Source organism: Kogia breviceps, chromosome 4, assembly GCF_026419965.1.
Source record: "Kogia breviceps isolate mKogBre1 chromosome 4, mKogBre1 haplotype 1, whole genome shotgun sequence".
NCBI lineage: Eukaryota > Metazoa > Chordata > Mammalia > Artiodactyla > Physeteridae > Kogia > Kogia breviceps.
This window is the reverse complement of record NC_081313.1, coordinates 113,415,390-113,442,078: the sequence shown is the minus strand read 5'-3', so window position 1 is coordinate 113,442,078 and position 26,689 is coordinate 113,415,390. Positions and strand designations below refer to the sequence as shown.

General features: G+C 52.8%; 1 protein-coding gene across 1 annotated transcript in view; it reads right to left on the bottom strand.

Moving 5' to 3' along the window:
* The window catches only part of TGFBI (transforming growth factor beta induced), a 32,054-nt gene extending 5,630 nt beyond the window's left edge, over window positions 1-26,424 (bottom strand). Inside the window, exons 1-12 of the mRNA XM_059061069.2 lie at window positions 26,193-26,424; window positions 21,415-21,513; window positions 11,392-11,456; window positions 9,996-10,156; window positions 9,518-9,682; window positions 9,131-9,277; window positions 7,032-7,173; window positions 4,265-4,477; window positions 3,285-3,422; window positions 2,568-2,713; window positions 1,583-1,719; window positions 609-739 (exon numbers count right to left, since the gene is read on the bottom strand). Coding sequence (XP_058917052.1) covers window positions 609-739; window positions 1,583-1,719; window positions 2,568-2,713; window positions 3,285-3,422; window positions 4,265-4,477; window positions 7,032-7,173; window positions 9,131-9,277; window positions 9,518-9,682; window positions 9,996-10,156; window positions 11,392-11,456; window positions 21,415-21,513; window positions 26,193-26,326 — 1,678 coding nt within the window. The 5' untranslated portion in view covers window positions 26,327-26,424. The remainder of the gene's footprint in view (window positions 1-608; window positions 740-1,582; window positions 1,720-2,567; window positions 2,714-3,284; window positions 3,423-4,264; window positions 4,478-7,031; window positions 7,174-9,130; window positions 9,278-9,517; window positions 9,683-9,995; window positions 10,157-11,391; window positions 11,457-21,414; window positions 21,514-26,192) is intronic.
* Window positions 26,425-26,689: the final 265 nt, after the last annotated feature.

Genomic DNA, 26,689 nt, shown 5'->3' with positions numbered 1-26,689 from the left:
CAAACATACTCAACTTAATTGCTCAGGGCCTTGATGAGCTTCTCGGTAAAGCTTACATCCCGAGGTACATGTGACGCAGGGAAATGGCTTCATGAGCACGTTCTCACAGGTCCGCAGGGGAAGCCATGCCTTGTTGACTGGGCTGGTTGTCATCTACCCTCAATTCCCTTCTACTCTTCTCTGCCTTGTTCACTGCCCGGGGAAGCTGACCACCGTGAAGTGCATCATCCAGGCTCCCTCACCCTCCTGCGATCAGCTGCCAGGAGGCCGCTGAAGGAGGCCAAGGCTCCTAGTGGCCTCCTTGCCATGGTTCTGACAGCAGCTGCATGTGGCTCTAGCCACTGTGCTATGCCCCTCCTCCTAGGGTCTCCTTGGACCGGCCCTCCCCCCAGCATCCCCTGCCCCCAGCACCCTTAGGCCTGGAGCAGTAAACACTGGGTACCAACACCCTTTGCTGGTTCCTTAACCCTGTCCACACCTCTGCAAATAGTCTTGTCATTAAATTCCTTTCAGTCAAACCCTTCGTAATGTGCCAACTGTTTCCTGCTGAAACCCTGACTGATAGTTACTTTAGAGAAATTGAAAAATGTACTTAGGTTGGTCTTTACCCAAGAGTTTGTTCAGCTCTCCCGGTGGCAAGGCTTGGAAGGCTTCATTGGTAGGGGCGAAGACCGTGTAGACCCCTTCCCGGTTGAGGGTCTCGGTCAGCCCTGCAGACTGGATGGCGGCTACCAGCATGCTGTGGATACATGCACGGAAAAGGTCACCTCCCTGTGTGTGTGTGAGGGGGGGTTGTCATTTGCCCAAATACCGCACCGCTGTGGGTAGCTGGAGCCCAGGGCCCTGGCATTCATATCCCTTGCTGGTTTTCGTACAGACAGGGAACGATTCCGGTCAGCATCTTCTCTCCATAAATGCTAAGCTCAGTTAAAAGCCAGAAGTCAGTGGCCAGAGGCGGAAGGAGGAAGGGAGAGGTCAGTGCCATGGCTGACCCAGAGACTGACTGAGCCCCAGGGCCCGAGGGATGTGATTCCGGGGGGTGGGGGTGGGGGCAGAGGGTAAGTGGTCTCCTAGGCTCTCGTGCAGATGGCTGAATTCAGTGACAGGAAGTGCTCGATGTCACAGCACCCAGGGGTGAGTGAGCAAACCAGAAATGGAGAGAGCAAGGCAAGAAAACAAAGTGACATCAGGAGCCTGAGAAGGAAGGAAACTTCAGGGGCGATAAGCAGACACCACACAGAGTGAGACTCATCACGTGCGCAAAGCCAGGTGTTCTCAGCTTCCCTGGGACTTTAAAAGGGGAGCAGGATGTTTCCCTTGCCCTTCAGGAATACAAGTGCAGCCCCCTCCCTGTTCCCACGGGTGTGAAGATTACACTCCCAGAAGTGACCCTTCTTCTCAACCTAAGTTTTCAAGGTGACCCTTGTCCTTTCCGAACCCCCGGCTTGGGAGATCACACGGGCGCACGGCCAGCGTTCACTGGAGCCCCGAAGAAGTGGGGAGCTTGACAGACAGCTGAGGCCACCGTCCTGCCCCAGCACGGCCACTTGCAGAAGCACCGCCCCGGGATGGGGCCGGTTACCTGAAGCGACTGTCCCCCTTCAGCACGTCCATGACGGTGCCCGCTGGGGGGGTCAGCACCCGGTCCATGGTGAACAGGGTCCCGTACCTGCCCCTCTTGTCGTGGGCGGCGATGCAGCTGTTCTCAATGCACAGGCTCTGTACAAAAGAGGGGCAGAGAGAGGCCAGGTTATTCCCCAACCCAAAGCAGGGGGCTCCTGATTTCTTCAGGGCGTGTGCTGATGGCTTCATCCTCAGAGATCAGTGAATATATATGGGGCTGCAGCGTTAAGATTAGGATAAAAGCATGTGTTTCCTCCAGGAAAGAAAAAAATTAAAATGGCGTTCCTTAAGGAAAGAAGAGCTATCGAGGCCCCAATAAATGTACAGAGAGGGCCCATAAGGAGATTATCACGTGACATGAGAGGGCCATTGACAACGATCAAATAAAGAGATCGAATCTCTTCATTTATTTATTTAACAAATGACAACCGTCTTTAGCCAAATGGTGCTGGCTGGTCCCGAGCAAGGGCTGTGTTGTGTTGTACTTTCTATTTGATATTCCAGGGTAACTGCTGGGTTTGAAGAGAGCGAAGAAACAGGAGAAGAGGGAAGAGAAGCTTCTGGACCACAGAGGGCTGAGTGTCAGTTCAGGCAAGGCTTCTCTTCACGGGAGCTAAGAAGGATCCAAAACCTGCAGCCCTTCTCCCTTCGTTCATCACTCTGGGTTCAGGGTGGATGGCTGCTTACCCAGCCAGGCCAGACAGGTGTTCAGTTTATTCCCAAAGGCCTCCAGAAAAGGAGGTTTGACTCTTTTAGCAAGACCCCCTTTTTGATCCTTTGATATCAGATATTCTTTCTAAAATTCCTTCCTTCCTTATTAGAAACCAGTTCTCAGGCAAGGTCCTGCTTATTGAACACTTTTTTTTTTTTTTTTAACACTAATATAGCTTGCATTTCTTGGAGCTGAGACAAAGAAAGAGCATGATTTAGGACCCACAACTTACATTACGGTAAACAAAAACTCTCAGTTTTTTGCCGCCCAGAGTTTCTAGGATCTGTCCATGGTACAGATACTTGGAGGCCAGCTGATCTTTAATCATGTGGTTCAGAAGCAAATTCTTCATCTGGGCATCAATTGGAGGGGTTCCATCTGCAAGAGAAGGCATGGTCAGGCCCAGACAATGCAGCAGAAAGCCCATCCCTCCTTCCATTTGGAAATAGAAATTGAGAAACCAAGCAAGGCTGCCAATATTCCTTAACATCTGGCATCTTCTGAGAATTAAAAAAAAAAAAAATGTCTAGATAATCAAGGGTGTTTGGAATTTTGCCCTAAGAGGGAGGGGCAGGCACGGACACAACTTGGCCCTTCTCTGCCTTCCCCATGGCCATGGCTCAGCTGTATCCTCACTCTGACCTCCTGACTATCACATTGGCAATTGACCCTGCAAATAAAAAGGCAAGGGAGTGCTTTGCTCTCCCAGCAGATGCACACTCTTGAATTCTGAGGACAAGACTGCCACATGCATCCTCTTCTCTACCAAATGAAATAGCAGAGCCTCTTCACTTTCTGGTGAAGTCACATCTGCTTTTGGCTGAGCTGGGTGGAAGCATGCACGGTCCACGGGGAGCTGTAAATTGGGGAGGGTGCTGTGGAGGTGACAGCCAGCGGTGGGGCAGCTGCCCCCAGAGACTAACGCACAGGGATGCCTTCCCCACGATACCTTTGAAGACAGAATTCATGGGGGCCAGGAGAGTCAATCGCTCAGTTCCAGAGAGATGAGTGCCGAGGCCAGCTTGTCTGAAAAGGTCAACAGCTGTGGAAACATCGGACTCCTCAGCCAACTCAAATAGCGTCTTGGCTATAAGGAAGGAGAAAACGGGTTCAAAAGTTAAAAGTACTGTTTTCATTTATCATTTGTCCATCCCAGAGCATGACATACATCAGCAGGAATGTCATCTCTTGAGTTAACAACCCCTCTAAACACTGCTGGGGCACAGCGGGTTTGTGTCATCAGGAGAATGGTCACCCAGAAAACCTCACCAGTTGGGGAAGTGAGGTGAGGCTCAGTTGGGCAGAGGGCCTCTGTCCCAGCCCTTGGTCAGGGTCCTGTCCAATGCTGGGGAGGAAGAAAGCATTTGTCTGTGTCATGGCTTCTGAAGAGTTGACAATGCCAGTGACCACACCCACAGAAAGTTTTCTTCTGGGTTTGTTTTCTCCTGTGAAATTCCCTCACTCGTTAGCAGTAGAACCCCCTAGAAATCCAGGATGGGGCAAGGATGCTGAATGGGACCCAAGCCAAAGTCCATTCAGTCATTTTTCCCTGGGTCAGTGACCCTGGGATCCTTGGGCATGACTGAGAAAGCAAATGCTCTGAAGTCAGCAAATGGCCCTCTGGGCCCAACCAGCACAGGCAGATCTTCTGAAAGGCTTCCGTGATTGAGTCGCTCCCTCCCCAGACACCTCCAATGGCTCTCCCCTGCCCACAAGGTAACACCTCGACTCCCAAGCCTGCAGCTCAAGACTCTTCATAATCTGGCTGCAACCTGCCAGGTACCCAGGCTGTCTCTCCTGGAAGGCTGTGAGCTGGGTACAGACAGGGAAGTGGCTCCCAAGATCTCCAAATTCCCCCAGCCGCGCCACCACGGACGGCACAGGGGACAGCAGACCTGGCAGGCCCAAGGTCCCCGAGGCCTGGATCACCTGAGTCTGGAATGAGCAGCTCGTCGATGTAGTGGATCACGCCGTTGGTGGCCACGACGTCTTTGTTGGAGATGATGGGCTTCCCGTTGATGGTGAGCATGTCCCCGCTGCAGCCCACCTCCAGCGTGGTGCCCTCCAGGGTCTCCAAGGACAGCCCCGCCACGATGGCTTCGGCACACATGGCCGACTTCAGGATGTGGTTGTTTAGCAGGTCTGGGGGCCAAACAGGACCCAGGTCAAGTCAGTGCCAGCTGGGCTGACCTGAGGCGTCAGTTCGCCGCCTGCCCCAGCGAGGAGGAGTCCATTCTCTCTGAGGCTAACCATCAGACGAGCCTGGGGTACCATGTGGCCTGGATCCTCCTCTTCCTCTCCTCCTCCTAGCCTCTAAAACTAGTTGGGCTCTGTGCAGTCTACCTGAGTTTGAATCCCAGCTCGGCCACTTAGCAGCTGTGGGACCCTGGGCGAGTCACTGAGCCTCTTTGAGTCTCAACTTCCTCATCGGTCAAGTGGAGATAAGCACAGCATTCATCTCCTAGGGCTGATGTTAAGGACGACGTGAAACTCTGAACGTAAGCACCCAGCACAGTGGCTGACGACAGAGTAAACGCCCGACAAATGCTAGTGATTAGCTTCTTAGTACCTGAACTTCAGGGTGAATTCTCTGATTTGTATCTGAACCTCCCAGATAGGGGAAAAACTCAGATGAGTTTACCTCGGGATTTTTTTAATCTACTGACCTTTGATGAAAATGTAAAGTGTGGTAGGAAAAGATGAAAACTGTAGCAAATGAAAGTTCTGAATTATTTATACATTTTATTTATTTTTGTTCATTTTACCCCAAGGGTCTATCTACTTAGTTGCCAGAGTGCCTGTTAGAGGTTGGGGATGGTGATCAGTAAGACATGGTCTCTGCAGCCCCACTCACCCCACCTGAAAATCATCAATAAAATCATTTAATTACTTGCTCAAGTGCTGCTTTAGGGACAGGGCAGGGGCTGGGGGTGCTGAGGCTGCAGGAGCAGTGGAGGGGACGTGCCCCAGCCCCAGCCAGGCAGAGCCGTTCCGGGACTGTCGCTCACCAGGGTCCCCGGGGCCCTTTGTCTTGCATGCTCACCATAGAGGCGAGTTCCAATGTGTCCTGAGTGTGGGAACCAAAACCGCACTGTCACAGACAGGAGGAAGTTCCGAGGCCCCGCAGAAGTGCTGAGGGCCTTGAAGGCCAGTGCTGACCCACTTCAGCCCGTGGGGAAGACAAAGGACGGCAAGACCGCTGTGGGAATGAGGCCTTGGAGATTTTAGTTTCTCGGGGAAGGAAGCTGAAGGCCGGGGGTGGGGAGGTGGGTGACCTGCCAGGGTCCCTCGGAGGGTGAGCCAGGCCAGGGCTGGAAGCCAGTCTGCGAACGGGCCCTTCTCGTCCACCTGCCGACCCACTAGCAACCAGGAGACTGTCAGGTGGACCGTGGCCGCCCGCCCTCCAGCCTGCAGTGGCAGCCCCACACAGAGGGCCCCCGCCTTGAGCAAACAGCTTACAGTGGGAAAAGGCAGATGTGCAAAAGGGATAAACTTGGGGTGTTTTTTTCACTTTATAATAAGGTGTTCTGATAGCTACAAAGATAAAAATGTGGTCCGTACAAAACATGTTTTACGGGGAAAACAGCTCTAAAAAAAAAGCTAAAATGCTGCGATGCACCCAAGTCTCATCTCCTCGGAAGCCTTCAGGACCCTCAGGCTGCGGATGCCCATCCCCGCCCTCATCCCCGTGACCTTGGGGGTATCTCTGAGTTACTACGCTCAGCACATCAGATCCCCAATGACCTGTTTTTAAGCCTGTTACACCAGCTAGGTTTAAACCTCCTTGACTGTACCATGTTCACTCTTGCGGCCTGGGTTGCTGGCACCACAATATCTGGACATAGTAGATCCCCATCTGTGCCCTTTCCCATCCCTGCATAGCTGCAAGGAGAACGTTTTACATTTATGGGGTGTCTGAAATGCTTTAGGCATTTCGAAGGTGGGTTTAAATAGATTCAAAAGAAATGAAGTCATCCCTGGATTATATTTGGGAGGAGTAAGTGTGATTGGAGGGTTGGAGTGCACAGGGGACCTGGGGCCTACTCCCCTTTGAAGGGGACCCAGGGACCCGCAGGCAGCATCTCAGTGGTCCTGGAGTTGGGGAGCTGGGGTGGCAGAGCCTGGCCTCCCCTCCTAATCTCCCTCACATAGTCCTTCCCTCTCCTCCGGCAGTAACTGACACTCCTCCTAAGTTATCAGCTCACTGAGAAGGTGAGGAAGCACTCAGCAATGAAGAGTCAAGAGTTGACCGTTTCGGGGTTTTCATTGTAGGTTTGGATGATCCCTGAGGCCCCCTGCCCGACACAGGAAAAGTTCAAGGGTCAGCATGATGATTCCATTTCGAGGATGCCAGCACATGCCACCCCCTCCCCACACCTCCAAGCTACTGCCCACTCCGGCAGCCTCACTCTAGCTTTGATCATTTGGGCCTTTAACTCTTCCAGACTCTGGCCACAGCTTGCTTTGGACCTCCAGCTCCACCTCCCTCCTCAGCCCCGCTGTGTCCCTAGAAAAAGGCTGCTGGATTCCTCACCCGCCCCTCTGACCAGGGTTCTGCTGTGGCCTCTGCAGAGACACAGCCAGTTGGGAGCAATGGGACAGGATGGCAGGCAGCGTGTCTATCTTGGACAAGAGCAGGCCTTGGCTTAGTCTGGCCACTCCAATGAGGCGGCAGCAGAAGCCCAGGAGTGCTCACCTCTCAGGGCCTCTGGGTCCCCCAGGATCCGGTTCAAGGTCTCAGCGGGGATTTTCTCGAAGGCCTCATTGGTCGGGGCCAAGAGTGTGTACTGGCCATCACCTTCGAGCAGGGTGTTGAGCCCCGATGCAGCCACGGCAGCCTGTGGGGAGGGGAGAAGATGGCACGTTCCCTGAAGGCTCTGGGCGCACATGGTCTCACCAGTGCTCCTCTGGAGGGCTCCAGACTTCTGCAGAAGCCCCGGATGAAAAGATAAGCTGAACCAAGGCTTACTTCTTCCCACGGCCTCCAGGAGCCTTGGCAGCCTGAGCTCTGCCCACTCTGGCCACCTCTTATCTGCTGCCCTGCCTTCCTCCTTTCCACCCCCGGGCTGTTGTCCTGCTGTTGTCATTGTCCTCTGCCTTTCCCCCCTGCTTTGCTTCTCTGACTCCTATTCGTTCCTTGGGCCTTGACGAAAATGTCGCTTCTCTAGGTAGTCAACTTGGCGTTGCCCACCCCCCCCCTGCCCCCGCCCCCAGACGAAAATGAGTCTATCAGACGCACTTGCACAGTTTGCTGTCCTTCTCACGCCGTGCAATTCAATCGTTATTGGTGACAATTATTTGTGTGGGCTCCGTGAGTATAACCCCTTCTCTACAGAGCAGGAAAACGATCTTCTAAAAGCATCTAGTGCTCTTCACTCAGCCCTGCAGGCCTCCTTCTTGCTCATCCTGCTTCTGAGCCTTACTCTCGATCTCCCTTCTGCTAGCTTAGCTCTGGCCCCTGTGTCTTGTATAACTGGCCATTCCCAATATTCAGGCCTCAGCTGAAAGGTCACCTCTTCCAGACGGACCCTTCCCGGACCAGCCAGTCTCCACAGGCCTCCTCTGCTCACCACTCACTTCCTGACTCCACGGCACTTAGCGTGATCTGTGACTGCCTTGTCTGTTTCTTGTCTGTGTCCCCCAGAAGAATACCAGTGCCAGTGGGGACAGAACTTGGTCTTGTTCTCCTCTATTCCTCTGGCACATAGAGCACACCCGGGAAGCAGCAGGTGCTTAACGAGTATGTGTTAGCAGAAGGACAGATGGGCATTCAAAAGAGCCAAAGGGAAGAAGAAACGAAGGAATATGTGCCAAACCTGAACAGTAAGAGGAGGTTACTCAGTGGGGATCAGCTGCTATTAATCAAAAGATGTGCCACCAACTTTGTGGGAACATCGTCCCCCTGCAGACCCCTGACCTTTGAGTGACCCAGAAGGAAAGCGTGGGAAGAGCTTAGAGCGCAGGTTCCCTAGGGCCCTCCAGAGCCACTTCCTGAGGACACCTGAGTGCCAGCCAAGCCCGGGGATGTTTGTCTCTCTGTGTTGGCGATCTCCAGGGGAAGAACCATCCCACGCCCACTTGGTATCCTTCGTGGTCAGGAAGTTCTCCTTGAATCAGGGCAAAAACCCTGACAGGGCAGCCTGTGCTAACTTCCTCTGAGCAGCCGGTGTCAAGAGGAAGGCCCATTTGCCACCCCAGTAGTAAGATAAATGCCTGCTGGGCAGGGGGGCAGGAACAGCATTCTGGGGCCCCAGAGCAGGCAGAAGCCAGGCCATAAGTCAAATCCCAGACTCCATGTCTGCGTCTATACCTGTGTCCTCTCTGATGGTCAGGGCTCCAAGGAAACAGGGGTATGGCTACACCAGGGGTCCCATGGTGGGGACGTGTGGTCCAGAAGATCATGCAGGCTGAAAGGCCATTCATCTAGTCCCATGTGAAAGGACCAGCAACTGGGAGGAAGGGCCCTCCCACCTTTGGAACCCACAGTGCATGCCCAGGCAGCTGTCCTGCTGCAGCCACCACCTCTGAGCTTCCCAGGGGAGCCAAGAAAAGGAAAGCACATAGGAGAAGACCAGCAGGGGGAAGTTTCCAGCAGAGAATTATGATGTCTCCTTGGGGTCAAGCTGACCGCCTGATCAGTGGATTCGCCATGGTCATGGGCACTTCAAGGAACTTGGCTCCATGTCACCTAAGTGCCCACGAACGTGGAGACATCCTCCACCCCTCCCGCAGGAGAAGGCCCTCTCGGGAGGTGGCATGTCCCCAGCTGGGCCTCCCCCGGGGGCAGTCCCTCACCCGAAGGGTCTCGAAGGTGTCCTCGATCTCGATGATCTGCTGGATGTTGTGGGAGATGGTGGAGATGACCTTATCAATGAGATGCACCACACCATTGGTCGCGTGATGGTCGGCTTTCAGCAGCCGAGCACAGTTGACAGTCACAATCTGCCCAGAGAAGGAGCGAGCGTATGAGCAGTTAACACCTCGGAGGCACAGGCTCGAAGGCCCAGGCGGGGAAAATGCGGGACAGAATGTGGCTTCCACGGGCGGTGGAGAAGCAGGTGCAGGAGGCAGAGGACTATGCACATCTGACCTCACCTGCGGGACACCACCCGAGAAGCCAGGTGGACAGGGCGTGGGCTCAGGGTGGGCACGGGGCAGAGCTGTGGGAGCGGGATTCCCTACCCCGTTGGGATAGTGGTGGATTTGGATGTTGGAATTCTGGTACATGGAGGAGAGGGCCATGCCATGTTTCAGCTCGTCCGTCAGGACCCGTCTGTCCACCATGTGGTAGCGGAGGGCGTTGAGCAGCTCGATGTTAACGTTGCTCACCAGTGAGTCCAGTACTTCCTATAGGAGGAGGGTCAGTGCGGCAGTGAGGGGGCTGCAGGCCCCGCGTTCAACAGAGGGGTCCCTGCCACCCTGGGGAAGGCGCCCCGGGGACCCCCATTCCGCCAAGGGCCCCTACCCGTGAGCACCAAGGTCTGCCTGGACACTTAAATGGATGGGGCATTGGAAGCACCTGGGGAGGTGTATTTTAGCTCAAGTGCCATGACTTTATCTGAGGGCTTAAGGAAGACATTTCCTGAGACGGTGGGAAATCACTACGGAGTCTCAGTAAGAGCGTCCCCAGTACGGGTCCCTGGGCAGGAGGTCATCTCACAGCTGGCAAGGAAGCCCAGGCCTCGTTGCTGGGGGCGAAGATGGTGAAGCTGCCGGGCCCTTCCATCTCGGGCCTCAGCTTCTCCGTGCGGTCCGTGTACAGCTGAGAGGTGGTAGCACCGACGACTCCCAGGGTCTCGTACAAGTTGGAGAGCGGCAGGGCTGCAGGGGCAGAGGGCAGGGCGGGGATGGTCTGTAGGATGTCCCTCCAACCAGACCACACCCTTGTCTGAGACGGGATGGCACACCCGCCGGAGAAGGCCAGAGACAGCCTGCTGTCGGGGAGCCCTAAAGGCTGGTCACGCGCTTCTTAGAAGAACTCCACAGGCCAAGTGCCTCCCTACTTGAACTCCACTGATTGGCCATTCTTAATCATTTTTAACTAAAGCAGAGCAAAGCTTTTGTTCATAGACATTTAGATAACACAGGTGGGAACATACACCGGAAACAGATATCCCAGTGACAAGCTAGCCTTATGGATTTATCTAGCTGTCTTTGAAACTGGTTCCGTAATGGCCTCCACCAGAATGAAACAGATCTTGGAGGTACTTTAGGTATTTATCAGTACTAAAATGTTATTTCCTGAAAGTAGCCGGAAGCTCAGGAGGCCCTTTCCCTCACGCAGGGAGCTTCGTGTCCCTTTTAAAGGGCCTGACACTAAGGCCCAGAGGCTGGGTCCCACCTTCCAGGTCATATCCTTCCCCATCCCACGTTGCCCACCTGTCCTGCCACTTAAGTCAGGAAGGCCGCGGCTCCAGCCCATGCCGAACACACCCCGTTCATGACACGGCACCAACTAAATCACCCCCTTCCTTTTAAGTCTCAGTCTCACATTCTCAACTAATGAAATAGCGAAGATTTCAAAGTTAAAACAAACAAAAACAAAATCCTCCTCTGTACAGTCCCCAGGGGTGTGTGGGACTAAAGGAAAGGATCTAGTAAACTCACGGGTACCACGTTGTCTGTGGACCTGCATGGCCTTCGTGGGACCCTACGAGCTCCGTTGGGATGGCTTCCGACAGAGTGAGGTGGGGTGGCCTGGTGTTCCCAGCCCAGCCGGAGACCAGGCCCATGCCATCCACTCTCCAGCAGGGCTGATGAGAAATGCTGGATGTGTTTAGAATCACTGCCAGCCAGAGACAGCAAGGCCAAGAGCCTGTGCCTGGTGCAGAGGGCACAGGCAGGTCAGGATCGGAGTCTGTTCCCCCAGCGTGTTAAGCAGTCAGCTTGTATGGGAAGGAGCAGCGCAGGAAACCTGCTGTTTCCAGCTTCCATCCTCTGGCCCTGTCATGGAGCCTCATCCCTTGGACCCCCATTCAGACTCTGCTGCCCTTCGTGTGGGTGCTCCTCTCTCCCTCCTTCCTTTCCATCCATGCCAACAGGCAAGGCTTATTCACCTGCTGGACAGCCCTTCTCTCCTGGGACCTTCTCATATCCGGGACAGCACTCGTAGCTGATGACTCTGTAACGAGACACACACGCGTATTAGGCAGGACTTCCCTCCCCCTCCCGTGTCATCATCAGCCCTCGCTCCGGGAAGGGACACGATGGGGCACATAGCCTGCTCTCAGAGGAGACCACACACCCAGTCATCTTTGTGCCTTTCACTGGCAAGAAGCTTGTCACGCCTCTTCAGCTTTGTACAAGGTGCCCAGCAGTTGCCATCACCTATAGCAATGCAACCGGGATACAGTCAGAGGATGGCGGCAGCATATCCACGGTGGCATTAGAAAACATCCTCACCGGGGGCTTCCCTGGTGGCGCAGTGGTTGAGAATCCGCCTGCCGATGCAGGGGACACGGGTTCGTGCCCTGGTCCGGGAAGATCCCACATGCCGCGGAGCAACTAAGCCCATGAGCCATGGCCGCTAGGCCTGCGCGTCCGGAGCCTGTGCTCCGCAACGGGAGAGGCCACAGCAATGAGAGGCCCGCATACCGCAAAAAAAAAAAAAAAAAAAAAAAAAAAAAAAAAAAAAAAAACATCCTCACCAAAAATTTACCTCCAACACAATTCATGGGGAACCCAGTGGGTAGCATTCCCGAGAGGCAGCAGGGAAGAGTAGAAGGAACCCTGGACCTTTCTGGCTCTGAGTCAGCCACTAACTAAACCAGACCACGCCAGCCAGTCCCATCTCCTCTCTGGGCCTCGGTTTCCTCATCTGTAAGATGTATGCATGTATTGTGCAATGGTCATTGGATTAAACAGCCCATGGTCTTCTGGTTCTCTGATGTAATAACCAAGAAGGGTAGTGTATTGTATATGGGATCAAGTTTTTCTCAGTCTGCACGATCACACTTTAAAATAAAAACAGAGCCCTTTTTTATCAAGACGCTTGTTCTTCTGTTTCTTTAAATTTAAAAACAAACTTTTTATCAATGAAAACATTATATAGCTTCAAAATCTACAAAGGATTCTATAGTAAAATGCTCCCTTTCCACCCTCATCCCTCAACCATCTCCTTGTCCTTCCAGGAGGCAACCGATGTTGCCAGTTTGCGAGATTCTTTGTATTTGGATGAACAGGACTGGCAGTTTATGGCTTTAAACCTTGAAGTCATTTGGCAGAAAAACTTAAAGCCTTCTCTTCTAACTCAGACTGCTCCACTGTGGAACACTCACCACCTTCTGGAGGTCTGAAACGCAAAGCTTCAGCTAACCCAACATCCTGGTGAAACCCAGGAGACTGAGGATTTCCAAGAACATCACAAGGAAGGAAGTGTTCTAAGAAAGACTTGCTTCATATCCGATCCGCCCTGTCCCGTCGAATGCCACCCCTGCACCAGCGGCGTGAGCACAGCCCCTCCTCGGAAGCCCTGGAACTAGAAGCCAACAGCTCCGTCCTGCCCCTTCCTTTCTTTCACATGGATGTGCCCTTCAGGACAGGAGAGAACGCAGCCTTGAATTGCAGCGGGTTTACCACAGGACCGCTCACGCCGGCCACTCACAGGATGTTTAATGACATCAGCAGAGGAGAAGCCAGCAGATCAGACAGAAGTCTGGGCTTTGGAAGGGGGGAGGGTGCTCTCAGTGAGCCCAGGACATTCTGCTCTTACTAATTCCACTGGAGTTGTCTCAGGGAAGCCCGGGTGAGTCATGTGAAGATGAAGCCTGGTTCATCTGTTATCCAGGCTTCATTTTCTGTTAACTAATCTTTCAGAGACAGATGAGTTAGGATGCTGAGGCTGCTAGGGAGCTATGGGTGTCACTGTGCCAGAAAAGAGCCCCCAGGACATTTCTGGGGAGTGACACCATGCACATTCTTCCCTGCCCTGCTCTCTCCATCCTCCTGAGTTCCTCTTCCCCCTTTCCTCCCAGCCTTCCTCCCATCCCTTTCCTTTCTAACCTTTTGGCCCTATTTAAAAGGGTTAAACGGGCTGGTGGTCTCAGGACTGATCTTGACTAACCCACTGTTTTCTCTTTGGAAACTAGTCATCTTCTGCAGCAAACGTGAGATTTGACTGACACACAACCATTTCAAAGGCAACATGATGTAACCAAACAGTATTAGAATCAGGAGACTAGGCTTGTCATCCATCAGTAACCAGCAGTATGGCCTTGAAAGTCCATTTCTCTCTCTGGGTCTCAGCTGCCTGATCTTTTGTAAAATAAGGTGAAGTTAAACTAGATGATCTCTAAGGTTACTTCCAATTTCACACTCACAGTTCCAGCCAATGGGATTATTTCTAGGGGGTAGAGAAGCACTTTTTCAAAGTAGGATAGCTTCTCGTAGCTAAACTTAGGGAGAGCCGCAAGCCTTGAGCCCACAGGACCGGGAACACGCATGCGTGGAATCTCAGGCTTTCTCTGATAAATGCCGGGGCTCTGTGGCTGGGGTTGAGGAAGTGGGATTCGGGCAAGTCCCCCAAAGCTTAGCTTCTTTCTAAAAGTGCCTGGGTGACCTTCCCTGGAGTTGGAGAAGCACACTTGGAGGAGGGATCTTCTCCTCAAAGCCTTCATCATCTCTGGGGTCCGCCACACACATGGTACTGACACTCCATGCCTTGGAGCCCCCAGCCAAAGACTTTTCTGGCCAAAGACCCTTCTTCCAGGGGGTCAGCGTCTGAGTTCCATCCTACAAAGCCACGAGAGAGCTCAATAGCTCAGGAGGCCTCACCAGGATTTCCTTGAGAACAACAGAAAGTCAGCCCCCCCAGTGTGAACTTACTGGTTCCTGTGGCCACATGTGTGTGGAGGCGGGGAGAGATGGGGGGAATGACAGGAGAAATAGAGGCTGCCGGGCAGGGGAGCAGGGACAGATGTAAGCAGGGATGTCTCCGCATGGAGAAGGAAATGCAGAATGGAATCAGAAAGCTGAAAGGGCTCTGGGGGCAAAGGGGTTTCTTAGGATCACAGCTGGGGAGGGGCAGATCTAGGACTCTCCCCGCACTTCATCAAGTCCAGACTCTTTTCCATTGCTCTTGACAGTGCACATATTTGGGGGGAAAGTGGACTGATTTGGAAAGTCTGACATCAAAAGGACGCAGGTGGTCTCTCCAATGTGATCAGAGCTAACCCCTGTCAGCACTCACTGCCCCTTCTCTCCAGGTGGGCTTTCTGTACCCGTGTCCCACAGAGGCTGGACGTGGGGGACACACCACCCCCTGCAGGGGCTCAGCCCCCTAGCCAAAGGCTTTTTCCTGGTTAGCTGAGTGTGGCTCCCTGCCAGGAAGCCTCCTAATCCTTTCCCCCTTCTGGCCTCTCCCCCCTCTTCCGTTGTGCTACCCATATTCTGGCATCCCCGGCACTCTCTAGGTGCATGGGGTGACCCACGCCTCTCACCCTCAGCCTGGTAGCCTTATGGGTTGAAACGCTTCCACAGCTGGCTGTTACCCTGCTCAACTGTCCCAACAATACCAGGTCTTTTCAGAACCAGCCTCCCTGGCCCTGGAGAAGCAGAGGGCAGCTGTAAATTGCAGACCAAGAAGACAGCCCATTTGAGGTGATCCTGACCAAACCCTTCCGGACTCACACGCCCTTTTCTCAGCCCCATGTGCCACCTTCCTTGGGCTCTGGCCCTGGGGAGAACACACTGTGGGGAGACAGGCCTCTGGGGCAGTCACAGAGTCGTGGTTCTGATGGAGAGGTTCATCTCTCCAGGATGAATGCAGGAAAGGATGGAAACCACAGGGAGCCCCCATCTGTGCCTCCCTGGTTCCCTGGCTTCCCTGCACAGAGAGAACCAATCTGCTGGTCTCTGAATCGAATCTTATCAGCAAAAGCTGCTCTGATTAAAGGCTCCTGGCTTCTCCTTGGTCTGACACAGTCCAATAAGCAAAAACCTCAGAAAAAGTATATCCTCTAGGGTAATGAGACACTAATTTTCTTATTCCAACTTCCCAGGTCAGAAGAGCAATTTCAGGAAGAAAGTCAGAAAAGCTGCCTGACTTAGAATGGCATTTGAAAGAGGTAGGGGTGGGGTGCAAAAGGTAGTGTCAATCCAAGGCCTAAAGAATTGAAATAGAGTCTCAAAGCTCTCCTCCATTCCCCTCCAAAGTTTTACTCACGACTGGATAGAGAGAAGCATTGGTTTTTCTCTCCCCAAAATAATTTTTCACAGAGGTAATATAATAAGTTAAAACAATCATTCTCTCCCAAGCATGCTTCACGATTGTGGCCGCTGTGACGGCTGTAAACACCTAGGGATTAACCTGACTCTGAAGTAGTGCGGTAAGGAATGGAGACTGAGAGCCAGCTTCCTGTGACCAAAGGTAAACCATCCAGCGTGTCATGATTTCCAAGGGAATCTCTGAACAAACACAGACTGACGTTGTCTAGACATGCGCCTGCCTGGATGGGTTCATTTTCTGCACTCAGCTGAGCTCTCTTAAGGCTCCCAGGAGAAAATGAAAATCTTGAGCCCCCCCTGGTAAAAAAAGGGCTTGTTTTAACCTACTGTCTACCACTGAAGACTCCACCACTATCCCATTCACCAGGGTCCAGCTTGGCGAGTGATGAGACAGAACCTTGGGAAAATACACTTACATTTCTTTGGTGACGTCTGTTTGCACATAGTTTGTGAGGGTATTTGGGTGGGGGGGGTGCTCCTGGGTGCTGGCTGTGTCTCCTCAGTTGCCATGCTCTCCATCTGACTAGGGAGGGAGCCCCCTTGCAACAGGGGTTCTCAATGACCACCAGGCTGCAGGTGAGCAACCAGGAAAAGGTTGGTGGCTCTGGGCCAAAGGGCCTCTGTTGACCCCGAGGGGGTCTCCTCCCTGGGATCTAGAGTCACAGGTTTTAGGGCTGAAGAGAGAGGTCTGGAGCAGTTGACCCAGGCGCTCCAAGGCTGCTCACTTGGGCTCCCCCCATGTCACCAAAACTATAGCTTCTGGGCTTGGATCTCCCCCGGGGGCAGCATGTACAATAACTGGACCTCTCCCACTTACCAGCGGATGACTTTGAGCAGGTTGCTTAGGCTTTCTGAGCCTCAGTATCCCCCTCTGTAAATGGGCTAATGATCACACTGATCTTAAGGGATGATTGTGAGAACTAAACAAGCTATCCTATGAAAAGCACTTACCAGCTACTTGATATTTACTAAGCACTCAGTTGTGGAGCTTCTTCCTAAAAAATTCCAGGTATAAACTTTAAATTGAAGTTAGGTTAATAACTTCATTGAAAGCCATGCCCTTGCAGGAGACCACTGATCAAATCACATGTAATAAATTCCCCATAACACAGTTTTAAAAGTTAATAGATAGGGTCCATTGTGGTTAGAACAAATCATCACAAATTTAGTGACTTAAAACCACAAAATTATTATCTTACAGTTCTGGATGTTACAGTCAGAAGTTGGCCTTACGAGGCTAAAAACCAAAGGCTGTATTCCCTCCAGAGGTTCTAGGGGAGAACCTACTCCTTGTCTTCTCCAGCTTCTAGAGGCTGCCTGCGTTTCTTGGCTTGTGGTCACATCACTCCAACTTCAGTTTTCATTGTCATATCTCCTTCTCTGACTCTGACCCGCCTGCTTTCCTCTTACAAGGACCCTTATGATTATACTAGACTCATCAGATAATTCAGGATAACCATTCCCCCCGACACCCCCTCCAAGATCCTTAACTTAATCATATCCGCAAAGTCTCTTTTCCTTTGTAAGGTAACATATTCACAGGTTCAGGGCTGAGGATGTAGACAGCTTTAGGGGGTCATTATTCTGCCTACCATAGGGTCTTACCCCAAATGGTACATGGGTTCATGTAAATACGCAACAGAACAAGATTCCCTGTCAGCTAAGCTGCCTCCTAGGAGTCTACAGAATGGGATAGAACCTTCAGGAAGCACCGCACAACAGAGGTGTTTGGCATATGTCAAACCTGAGTGATTTAGAGCAGGTTAGCCACGCGGTCCCAGGGGGCTGCACAGGGAATATGAAACAGGGAAGGAGGTTGATGGTGTGGGTCTGAGGATAGCTTGTCATCCCTAGATGGCTTCTCACCATCCTCTTCTTTTTCCTCTTGGGACCGAGGCTGTGGGATACAGGAGAGGGAGGAAAGGAAGGCTCTTCCTCAGCTTCACTGCAGATGTCCCTGGGTGCCCTGCCCGAATGAGATCTACAGGAAAGAGCTTTGCCAAATGATGGGAAATCTTGACCATATGCCAGCTGGCTTTGGTAGAAGTGAAATGTCTAAACTTGAAGGCAGTGCTGAAGAAGTATTAATATTTCAGCCCTTGGGCAAAGCAATGCTTGCTACTAGAGAAGGGGGAATGTCCTGCCAGCTCATCTTGGCTACTGGGCTTGTGAATTGTGTTGCTTGTGAAACAACGTCAAGCCTTTTGGAATGGGCAGCTGCCACCCCTACCTGCTAGTAGCTCCTGCGCTGGCCCTCCCTGTGCCACGCTGAGGATGCCTGAGCTCCTGCTGTGATTCGTTACATCCCCATGATGTCAGCTCTGACCTGTTAAATGGGCCTCCCTCTTGCCGGGGCTTCTACAAAGAAGGCCTGTCAGAGGCAGCCAGGCTTCCTGAGCACAATTTCCTGTACCATTGCTTCAGCAGCTGTATGTAAAAATGTTATGGTTACTGATCAGACCGAGGACTGAAATGACCCTCTTTGCTTGATTAGCTGTTGTATCACACTGGTGCTCTTTAGGATCTGAAATTAAATGAATTTCTAAGTAATAAAATTCACTCAAGTCACTAAACAGGGGCCCACTGGTAACTACTCCCTGTAATAAAATCCATGCATCAGGCTTGACACACAGCACCAAGACTCTTTTTGGTAATACAGAAAAGCTATCGCCTAAAGATGATGGATGGGGCTTCCCTGGTGGCGCAGTGGTTGAGAGTCCGCCTGCCGATGCAGGGGACACGGGTTCGTGCCCCGGTCCGGGAAGGTCCCACATGCCGTGGAGCGGCTGGGCCCGTGAGCCATGGCCGCTGAGCCTGCGCGTCCGGAGCCTGTGCTCCGCAACGGGAGGGGCCACAACAGTGAGAGGCCCGCGTATTGCAAAAAAAAAAAAAAAAAAAAAAAGACGATGGATGCAGTGGCCTGATGGGAGTGCTGAGTGCTGAACGTGGCCATTCGCCTCCCTCCCTCTGTGGAGGTGGAGTCGGGGCCTCACTGCAGCAGACATTTGGCTCCAGGCTCCTGGGTCTCTGTGTGACCTGACCCGGCAAAGCCTTTGTCCCTCGGTCCTGTACGTAATGCCAACTACCTGCTTTCAAGTTCAAATTCTCCTGTGGGTCCTGGGCCCCCTGGTGACCTGTGCTACTGCCTTCCCCGTGACGCTTTGCTCCCGCACATCTCAGTGCACACCTCTGCTCCGGCCTCTTCCCTGGAGTCATGCTGGGAAGATCCCCACTGCCCGGGCTGACCCCATGCTGAGAAGGCCCTCCTTGCTCCAACCACAACCATGCTTGCGGTTCCCAGTCTGGTCATCTCCCAAATAAATGCACCAAGGGACCCACTGTCACCAGGATGACATCAACTCGAGCCAGCACAACCCTCTCCTCTCCTGACCAGCTATGGCACTGAATTCCTGGTGCCCAGATGGCAGCCCCTTCATGGGTCTTAATCCCGGGCACAAGCAAACTACAAGGCTGCTCCTTCTCAGCTCTCTCGGGGACAGTGGAGAGGAATCCAACCACTTCCCCTTTCCCTCCCTGAGTTCTCTGGATCTCTCCCCGGTCAGCTTCACCTTCCTGACGCTGCATGCAATGTTCCAGGAAGGGACCTTCTTATCCTGGATCATGAAGTTGTTTTTTTTTTTTTTTATCAACTCATGATTTTCTGTCCCCATTTCCTCTTTCTTAAGCTGCCCAAAGCAACAGGACATCGCAGAGTTGTAGGTGCAGGTCATCCCCTCTGGCTTTGTAAGACCAGCTCAATGGCTGGGACTGGGCCCTGGGCTCTGCTTGGCCCCGCTCTACACCTCCATTTCCCCACCCACACCTACCTGTCTATTCCTCCCCCCAGTGCCTGGGCTCCCCCTGTGCTCACTGGTGCTGCACCATCACATCTTAATGACCCCTTATCAAGAACATCTGGCCAACATACAGCTGTGCCGCCTGCACCCGTCCTGGCACATCAGTGGAGAAGGGTGCAGGTACCAAGAGCCAATAAGCCAAGGCAACTCATCACCCACAGCAGCGTCAACCTGGGAACTGCTGGGGAATATTCCCAAGCTACTGTTAACTAGTCAGACAGATGCTTCAACATGGGCCACTCTGAAATACCATGGCCAATGCCACCCTGTTGCCAGCTTGACATCCTAAGTGGGTCCCATTTTTAGGGAAACCAGAAAGAACAAAAAGGTGGCATCTTGAAACCCAGGGCTCTGAGATGCTTGATACCAGGGCTTTGGTCATCTTCCAAGAAGCAATTATGTGAGGCCTGGCTCTGTGTTTAATTAAGTAATTAATTGCTTATTTTAGTAGATAATATACACACATGGGAAAAGTCAAAGAGTACTGAAGGTATTCTTTTCTGTTTTTAACTTGGGGTCCAGGTAAGGACATGTGGTATATTATTTGCATAATCTCTTTTTGTCCACAGCAAGAATTCTGGCTGGGGGTTTGTTTGTTCCCTAAACCTGGGAGGTGGGTCCTCTTAGCTCACTCAACTCTTGCCTTTGTGGCTGGGCTTGGTCAAGTGGAGAATCAATTGTCATGGCCCTGCCCTCGACAGGCTCCCAGGGAGCTACTGGACTCTCCCCACCTCTGCCCTGATCTACCATTTCCCTGATCCATACTAGAGTTGATAACTGTGTTAGGACACAGTCAGGGTCACAAGTTGGGATATTTATTTCCATGTACATCTCAAGGAAAGAGCGTTTTCCCTTCCTTCAGTTAGAGGAGACATCTGCTCAAAAGCAAGTCACAAGCAATACATTTAAAAATCCCTAACATGGGAAAGGCTTCAAGATCATGGCTTAGCATCTCTTAATCCTCTCATTACACAGAGGAGAAGAACGTCAGGACCCCACAAGTGGCTCAGGGAGTTCTGCATGGCACATCTTCCTGTCTGCAGGAGAGACCCAGCTTTGAGATCTTTTGATGGTTGGTGCCAAAATAGATTAGGTTTCCCCGGAATTCTGTTAGAACACGCAGGCCGCAGGGCAGTTGGGGTGAATGCCGCCTCCCTCCATGCTGATTGTGTTGACAGAGGCAATAGCAAGGCCTCCTGTAACCACAGGGGTCCCACACCCCCGGTGTCTCACTTCTGTTTGTGGGGCTGAGATTTACAAATAACAGCAGGTGGCATTTACTGAGCACTTACAATGTGCCAGGTACCTAATTTAGCCTCTCCTGTGCATTATTTCATTCAATCCTCATGACAATCACATAAGGTAGTCCTATTGCTATTCCCACTTTACAAATGAGGCAATTGAGGATTCCAAAGGTGAAGCCACCTGCCCAGGTAAGTGGCAGAGCCAGCCCTTGAATCAGGGAGTCTGAGCCTGTGTTCTTAAATATGCTATGCTGTCTTATTATGTGCATATTTCTAGGCACTCTATGACTTTTGGGGGCATTTACCTTGGATTGCAGAGCAGGAACCAGGTATAAGTTTACCAATGGGCTTTCTTTCCCAGAGTCAGAGGCTGATGGCTTCTCCACTGAATATTTGTGTTTGTATCACTTAGTGAGGATTAGGAAGCACGGACACACACGTGCACACACACACACACACACACACACACACACACACACACACACACACACACACACCATGTTTCACGTTTCTTGCAATCCCAAGTCAGCCCTGAAAAATGTATCCAAGTACTGTCAGGAGCCTTAAAAATGAAAAACAAAATTGGCCAGCCTACAAAAAACAACACTCCCAAGCACACGGTCCCCTGACATGTTTGCACACGCATCTTCATGGCTCCAGAAGGCTGGCCCACGCCCAGGGGCAACTGCAGCCTGTGCACATCGAGGGCAGCCTCCCCAGTGGCTGGTGGTCTCGGGTAGTTCCAGATACTCACGTGGATTTGCCGCAGATCTTTCTCTGGTACCACTGCTTGCAGTTGGTGAAGTACTTCTTGTTGGTGCCAATGAGCTTCTGCACAGCGCACACGTTGGGGCTGAAAACAAAAGCTGCCGTGTTAGCAAGATGATCAGCATGTCCACCCACCTCCACATCCTTCCCACCACGTAGGCTCTCCTGGGTCACCAGAATGTTCTAGATATGGAGAAGATACAGTCATTTCAGTCTTGGTTCCAGGGGCTGGCTTGGGGGGTATATTCTGGCCCTCATGATCTAGATTTCCAGCATCACCCTGAAAATCCCCCCCCCCCGATTTAAAAATTGTCAAAGTACATCTCCTACAGTGACGTAATTTCATTTAAGCATTCTTCTTTGACACAGACATTTGGTAAGTGTAACTACAAACATCTTAAAAATTTTAGACTCCATGTTATAGATGGAGAATATCAGCTAAGTAAAAGTGGCGTGCTTGCTAAGAACAGCAGCTTTGAGAGAGGCCCCCCAGCCTTTCTCTGCACCTCCACTCCACACTGAGCCCAAACGTCCACAGGCTTTAACCTGGCCTGCCTGTGGGCATTGCTGGTCCTGTGGTCATGAGGTCCGGGCCCCAGCACCTCCCAGGCAGCTCCACACACAGCCATCCTCTGCATCCCTAGGCAGTTGCCCGGCTCCCAAACATGGCCTATCTGAAGTGTCCACCCTGGAAACTAGGGGGCATGGCCAGCTGCCGTCAGGACCTCGGAAGGAGATGCTCACTCACTGAACTCAGCCGTTTATTACTTAGGCCCCGGCCTGCATCGCACTCCCCGCAGAAAGCCCTCGTCCAGTGCCCCAGGTGACACTCTTCTGTCCACCTCTGACCGGTGATCCAGCCCTCGTTTGATGCTGGCTACCAAACAGAACCCCAAACTGATCAGGGCGTGTATGTCTTCTCTTCAACTACCCTCCAAAGAACCCTGAGGGCAGGTATTCTGCCTTGTTCTTTCTTTCATGTTCTAGATGCGGCTGAGCACAGATCAGGTGCAGAGGGGCTTGGAATGACCTGCTCCCAGGACCACCCAGCTCAGAAGCATCCTGAGCAACCCTGTGCAAACCCCCAGGTTCTGCGGAGAAGTCTGCTTTCCCAGAAATGTGGGGATTTGTTTTTGTGTATTTTACCCAGTGTACCAAGTTCTGACCGAAACCATGCTCAGGCCATGTGGTGGCAGGACAGTTACTGGGAGCCCCTGGGGAAGGAGGCAGCTGTGGCTGTGTGGTGACAAGTGGGAGGCAGTCTTCCTGAGCCAGAGGCAGGCGGTTCACCTGGCTGAATCACAGGCCAGAGAAAAGCAAAGCGAAGACACTAAGGGCTTTCACAAAACCTCTATGCCCAGAGGACCTCAGGTATCAATTCTAAATATCATTTCCTCTAATCCTTTACAAATATAATCGATTGCCATCATTTGAGATGCATGGTAGTTTTTGAGAAGACACTGATACTGCAGTGAGGGTAGCACCTGCCGTCCCCATCACGTGGCTGTAGGAACTCGGTCAATTCTCAAATACTCAGAGTCAGGTTTTATTGGGTGGGAGGGCACACTGACCCTTTACCTCTCTGCCCTGTCTATTCTACCACCTGGATGTCACCTCTTGTCCAGTTTGTGGTTCTGCAGGCAAAGGTGAGTGGGCCAAGGAAGCCCAGTAAATATTAGTGAGTTACTGCTAAGAACCTGAAGGTAAGAGAAGCTGAGGCTAGAGAGGAAACCGCAGGCCAGCAGGGAGAACAGCCCTTATCCCCTTGCTCCTGGCTGGGTCTGACCAAATGCCCACAGCCTCCAGAGGATTTTTACAGGAGCCAACTTGTTTCTCAGTTTGCTGATCGGCATTCATAGGTTACAGGAGTGTCCAGATAACCCTGAGAGAGTCCCCGCTGGCCACACTCCAGACATAGGTGCTGTTTATTGCTGTACAATTTCAGAAGTTCTTCTATCTGACCAAGCAGGAAACAATTACTGTTGACGAATTCCCTGCAACTTTCCGTAGGCGTTTGGCAAAATCTTCAGTGTCTCTTGTGGATGTGGCTCCAACATTCCTCTGCAGAGTGAGTTTCCACTGCTGCTGCCCTTTGAGACAGGAGCGGAGGCTGGGGGTCTCTGTGACACATTCCCTCTCACATCGCGGTGGGAGGGGTGGGCTGTGTACACAGGAAATTTATGCTGAAGTTTAATCAAAATGAGCACCCCATTTCTGGGCCTTCTACCTCAAGCACAACAGCTCTGCTGTTCAAGTTGGATTTGAAAATCAAGTGCTTCAGAAAATTCAGTCCAGTTTCAGCTGTTGATATTTGGAAGTGTGACTGCATTTTTACTTCTCTTTCAGTACTGTTTTTTTCCTTCCCTATAGCAACACAGATAACAGCCAGGAGTCAAGAGACCACGTCATAGTCACTACTTTTCCAGCATCTTTCTGTGTTTGGACTAAGTCACTCCACCTCACTAAGCCACAGTTTCTCCATCTGTAAAATGGGAACGCACACTACAGAGCTCACTGTGTTGTGGTGAAGGTGAAAGCAAAAGTGGGGACGGTGATAAAGGGTGAGCAGGGCCTGCTTATTATTTCTTCCTTCATGTCGTGTGAAGCACACATACAACATTTCCTTTAAAAAAGAGCTTACCTTTCCCTTCCCACCAGATCTCACTTTAAAAGATGGCCGGAGTTTGAACAAGGTTATCCAGTTGGCAAAGGGTGCCACCCCCAAGGGCAAAGTCAGGCAGCCCTGTGAGGTTTTCCGGGACACGGGACACTTAGATCAGAGTAAATGCAACTATGTCTGCAACTGTTGGTCACAGTTCACCTGCCTGTGTGTCCAGACTTTATTGAGGGAGGGTACACCAGGGACTGCTTAGAACATCCTGTCCATCACAGATCACTATAGGCCTTTCCAACTGCACTGCAAGCAGCTAATCAAGAGGATTAGCCTGCAGGGGGAGGGGGAGGGCCGGGAGGGAGGAAACTGATCTGTTGTCTGAACTTTATAATAAAGAGCATTTGCATTTAAAAAAGAAAAAGAAAACCTATTTTCCTGTGGCTTTTCTGGGCTTTGACAGGAAGGAGGCTTGCCGCAGAGGTGGCTCCTGCTGGAACCCTGTCAATACCATTGAGGAAGCTTCGCTGCAGAGCGCACAGAGCCACCATTCCGGGTAACAGTGCTGCAGGGCATGCTATTGGGGCTTTTTCTTGACTTAGTGCCTAAGAAGATACAGCGGGAACAGAAACCTCCCAAGAGGACTGCAGCACCCAAACAGGACATGCTCCATTGGTAAGAAAGACAGAGGGACAATGGTGAGCTGGGCAGAGACAATGAAAATGCCAGGTGCTCACATTTTGACTTTATGCCTCGTTTTCCCCTCGTCTTTCTGCCCTGTCCCCTCACCCTTCTGTACCCGGCCTAAGTCAAAGGTGCATCTTTCACTTCCCGAAAGACCCCGGGACATCCCCTGTGCTCCCCTCTCTCTTGCAGGGTGCTGAGGCTGCAGCGTGGCCTGGATGGCTTTCACTCTGCAGAGGCGTCAGACTCACTCCCGTCAGTCCCCTCCCCACAGCCCTGGGCACCTGAAAGGCCAAGTAAGGCCACAAGGCCACACACACAGGCAGAGGGTACAAGGATGACTGCTCCCAAGGAGGGGGCGCTTCGAAGGGCGGGGAGCCAAGGCTTTGTAAAGCCCTATGAAGACAACTCTGATCACTTCCAAAGGTGAGTTCTGATCTGAGTACAGATCTGCCCAGTCACACAGTCACATGGTGGTCTGGGAACCACCTGGGAGTAAATGCCAGACCCAATGGCGTTTGGGCTGTGACACGACTATCCACATACAGTTCTACCTAGCTGTGAAAAAGGAGTCGGTGCACCCAAGGTAGGCTGGAAGCTGCAGCAAAGCCTGGCTATGTGTGAAGCGGGAGGGCCTAGTTTGGGATGTAGAAACACTGCCCACCTCTGCCTGGGTCTGGGCCAGGGTCTTTACCAGGTCAGACCTTTTGCCTGGGTTTGCCGCCTAAAACCAACACATCTTCAGTGTCTCAAAGGAACATCTGCAATGATAACGTCCCAAATTTACAAACCCAGCCAGTGTTTTAAGAGCGATTCCAATCCCAGCTCCAGTACATACTGAAGGTGCGTGGGGAAGCGGTGTGTCCCCTCCAGACTGTTTCCCCATCTGTGCAATGTGTGCGCGGCTCGGTGCACACGCTCCTGCTCTTCATCTGCCCGGGGACCAGATGTCGCACTGCCCTTGCTGTGCCTGGAGAGCACTGTCTGGTGCCAGGTCGCGGGTGTAGGCCTGGACAGGGGAACAGGAGCCTGGGGGTCTTGGTCGCTGCCAGCTTGTGTGGCCCCAGCGACACGTCTGAAGGTGCTGGACAAGGACCTGGCTGGACTGGAATCTGTGCCCTGCTGGGTGGGCTCCCTCTCTGCCCTGGCCACCTTCCCACGGTGATTCGGGGCAGAGAGCTGCCAAGCGCTCTCCGCTGGGAGAAGCTCAAAGTCCCGGATCCCTCTCTCACGCTCTTGGCCTGAGTTGGGGTGACGGGTCAGCTCTCCCATCCGCTTCCTCTACATAGTGCCTCCTGCTGACTTTCCTCCATCGTCCCCGCCTCCCTCCCTCCACCTCCTGCAGGGCTGGTCCCTCCGAGCGTCCCACACAGCCTGCTTTAGGCTCGAGCTTTGTCTCCGGCGCCCCGAGCCCGCTCCGACGGCCCCGACGCCCAGTCCCTCCGTCCCCCATGGGGGCGCCCGCTTACCCGTGCTGCCGACCCCGGAGGCGGCTGTGCTGCAGCACCAGCTGGTAGGGAGACTTGCCGGGGCTCGCCGGCGTGGCGGCGGGGCCCAGGGCCAGTGCCAGGGCGAGGGGCAGCAGCCGCCCGAGAAGCGCCATGGAGCGAGAGGCTGCGCGGAGCGGGCGGGCGAGCGCTGGAGGAGTGCGAGCGCCGTCGCCGCCGGCAGGTTAAGTAAGGGGAGCGCAGGGAGCCGCCCGAGGGGCGGGGAGCGGGCGGAGGGCGGGCTGCGGACGCCCCGCGCCCCGCCCACTCCCCCTCCGCGGCCCAAGATCGTTCACAACCAGCCCCTCTCTTCAGTGCTCCTCAGCGTCCAGCAAAGGGCCTAAGGGGCCTCACTCCTTCACTCCCTCCTCGAGGTCTGCAGGGTCCTGAACCCAAACGTGCCTCACCGGTCTCAGGCCATGCTGACTCCCACAATATTCTACACATCACACTTGCCTCTGCATTCCACGCGCACCCCT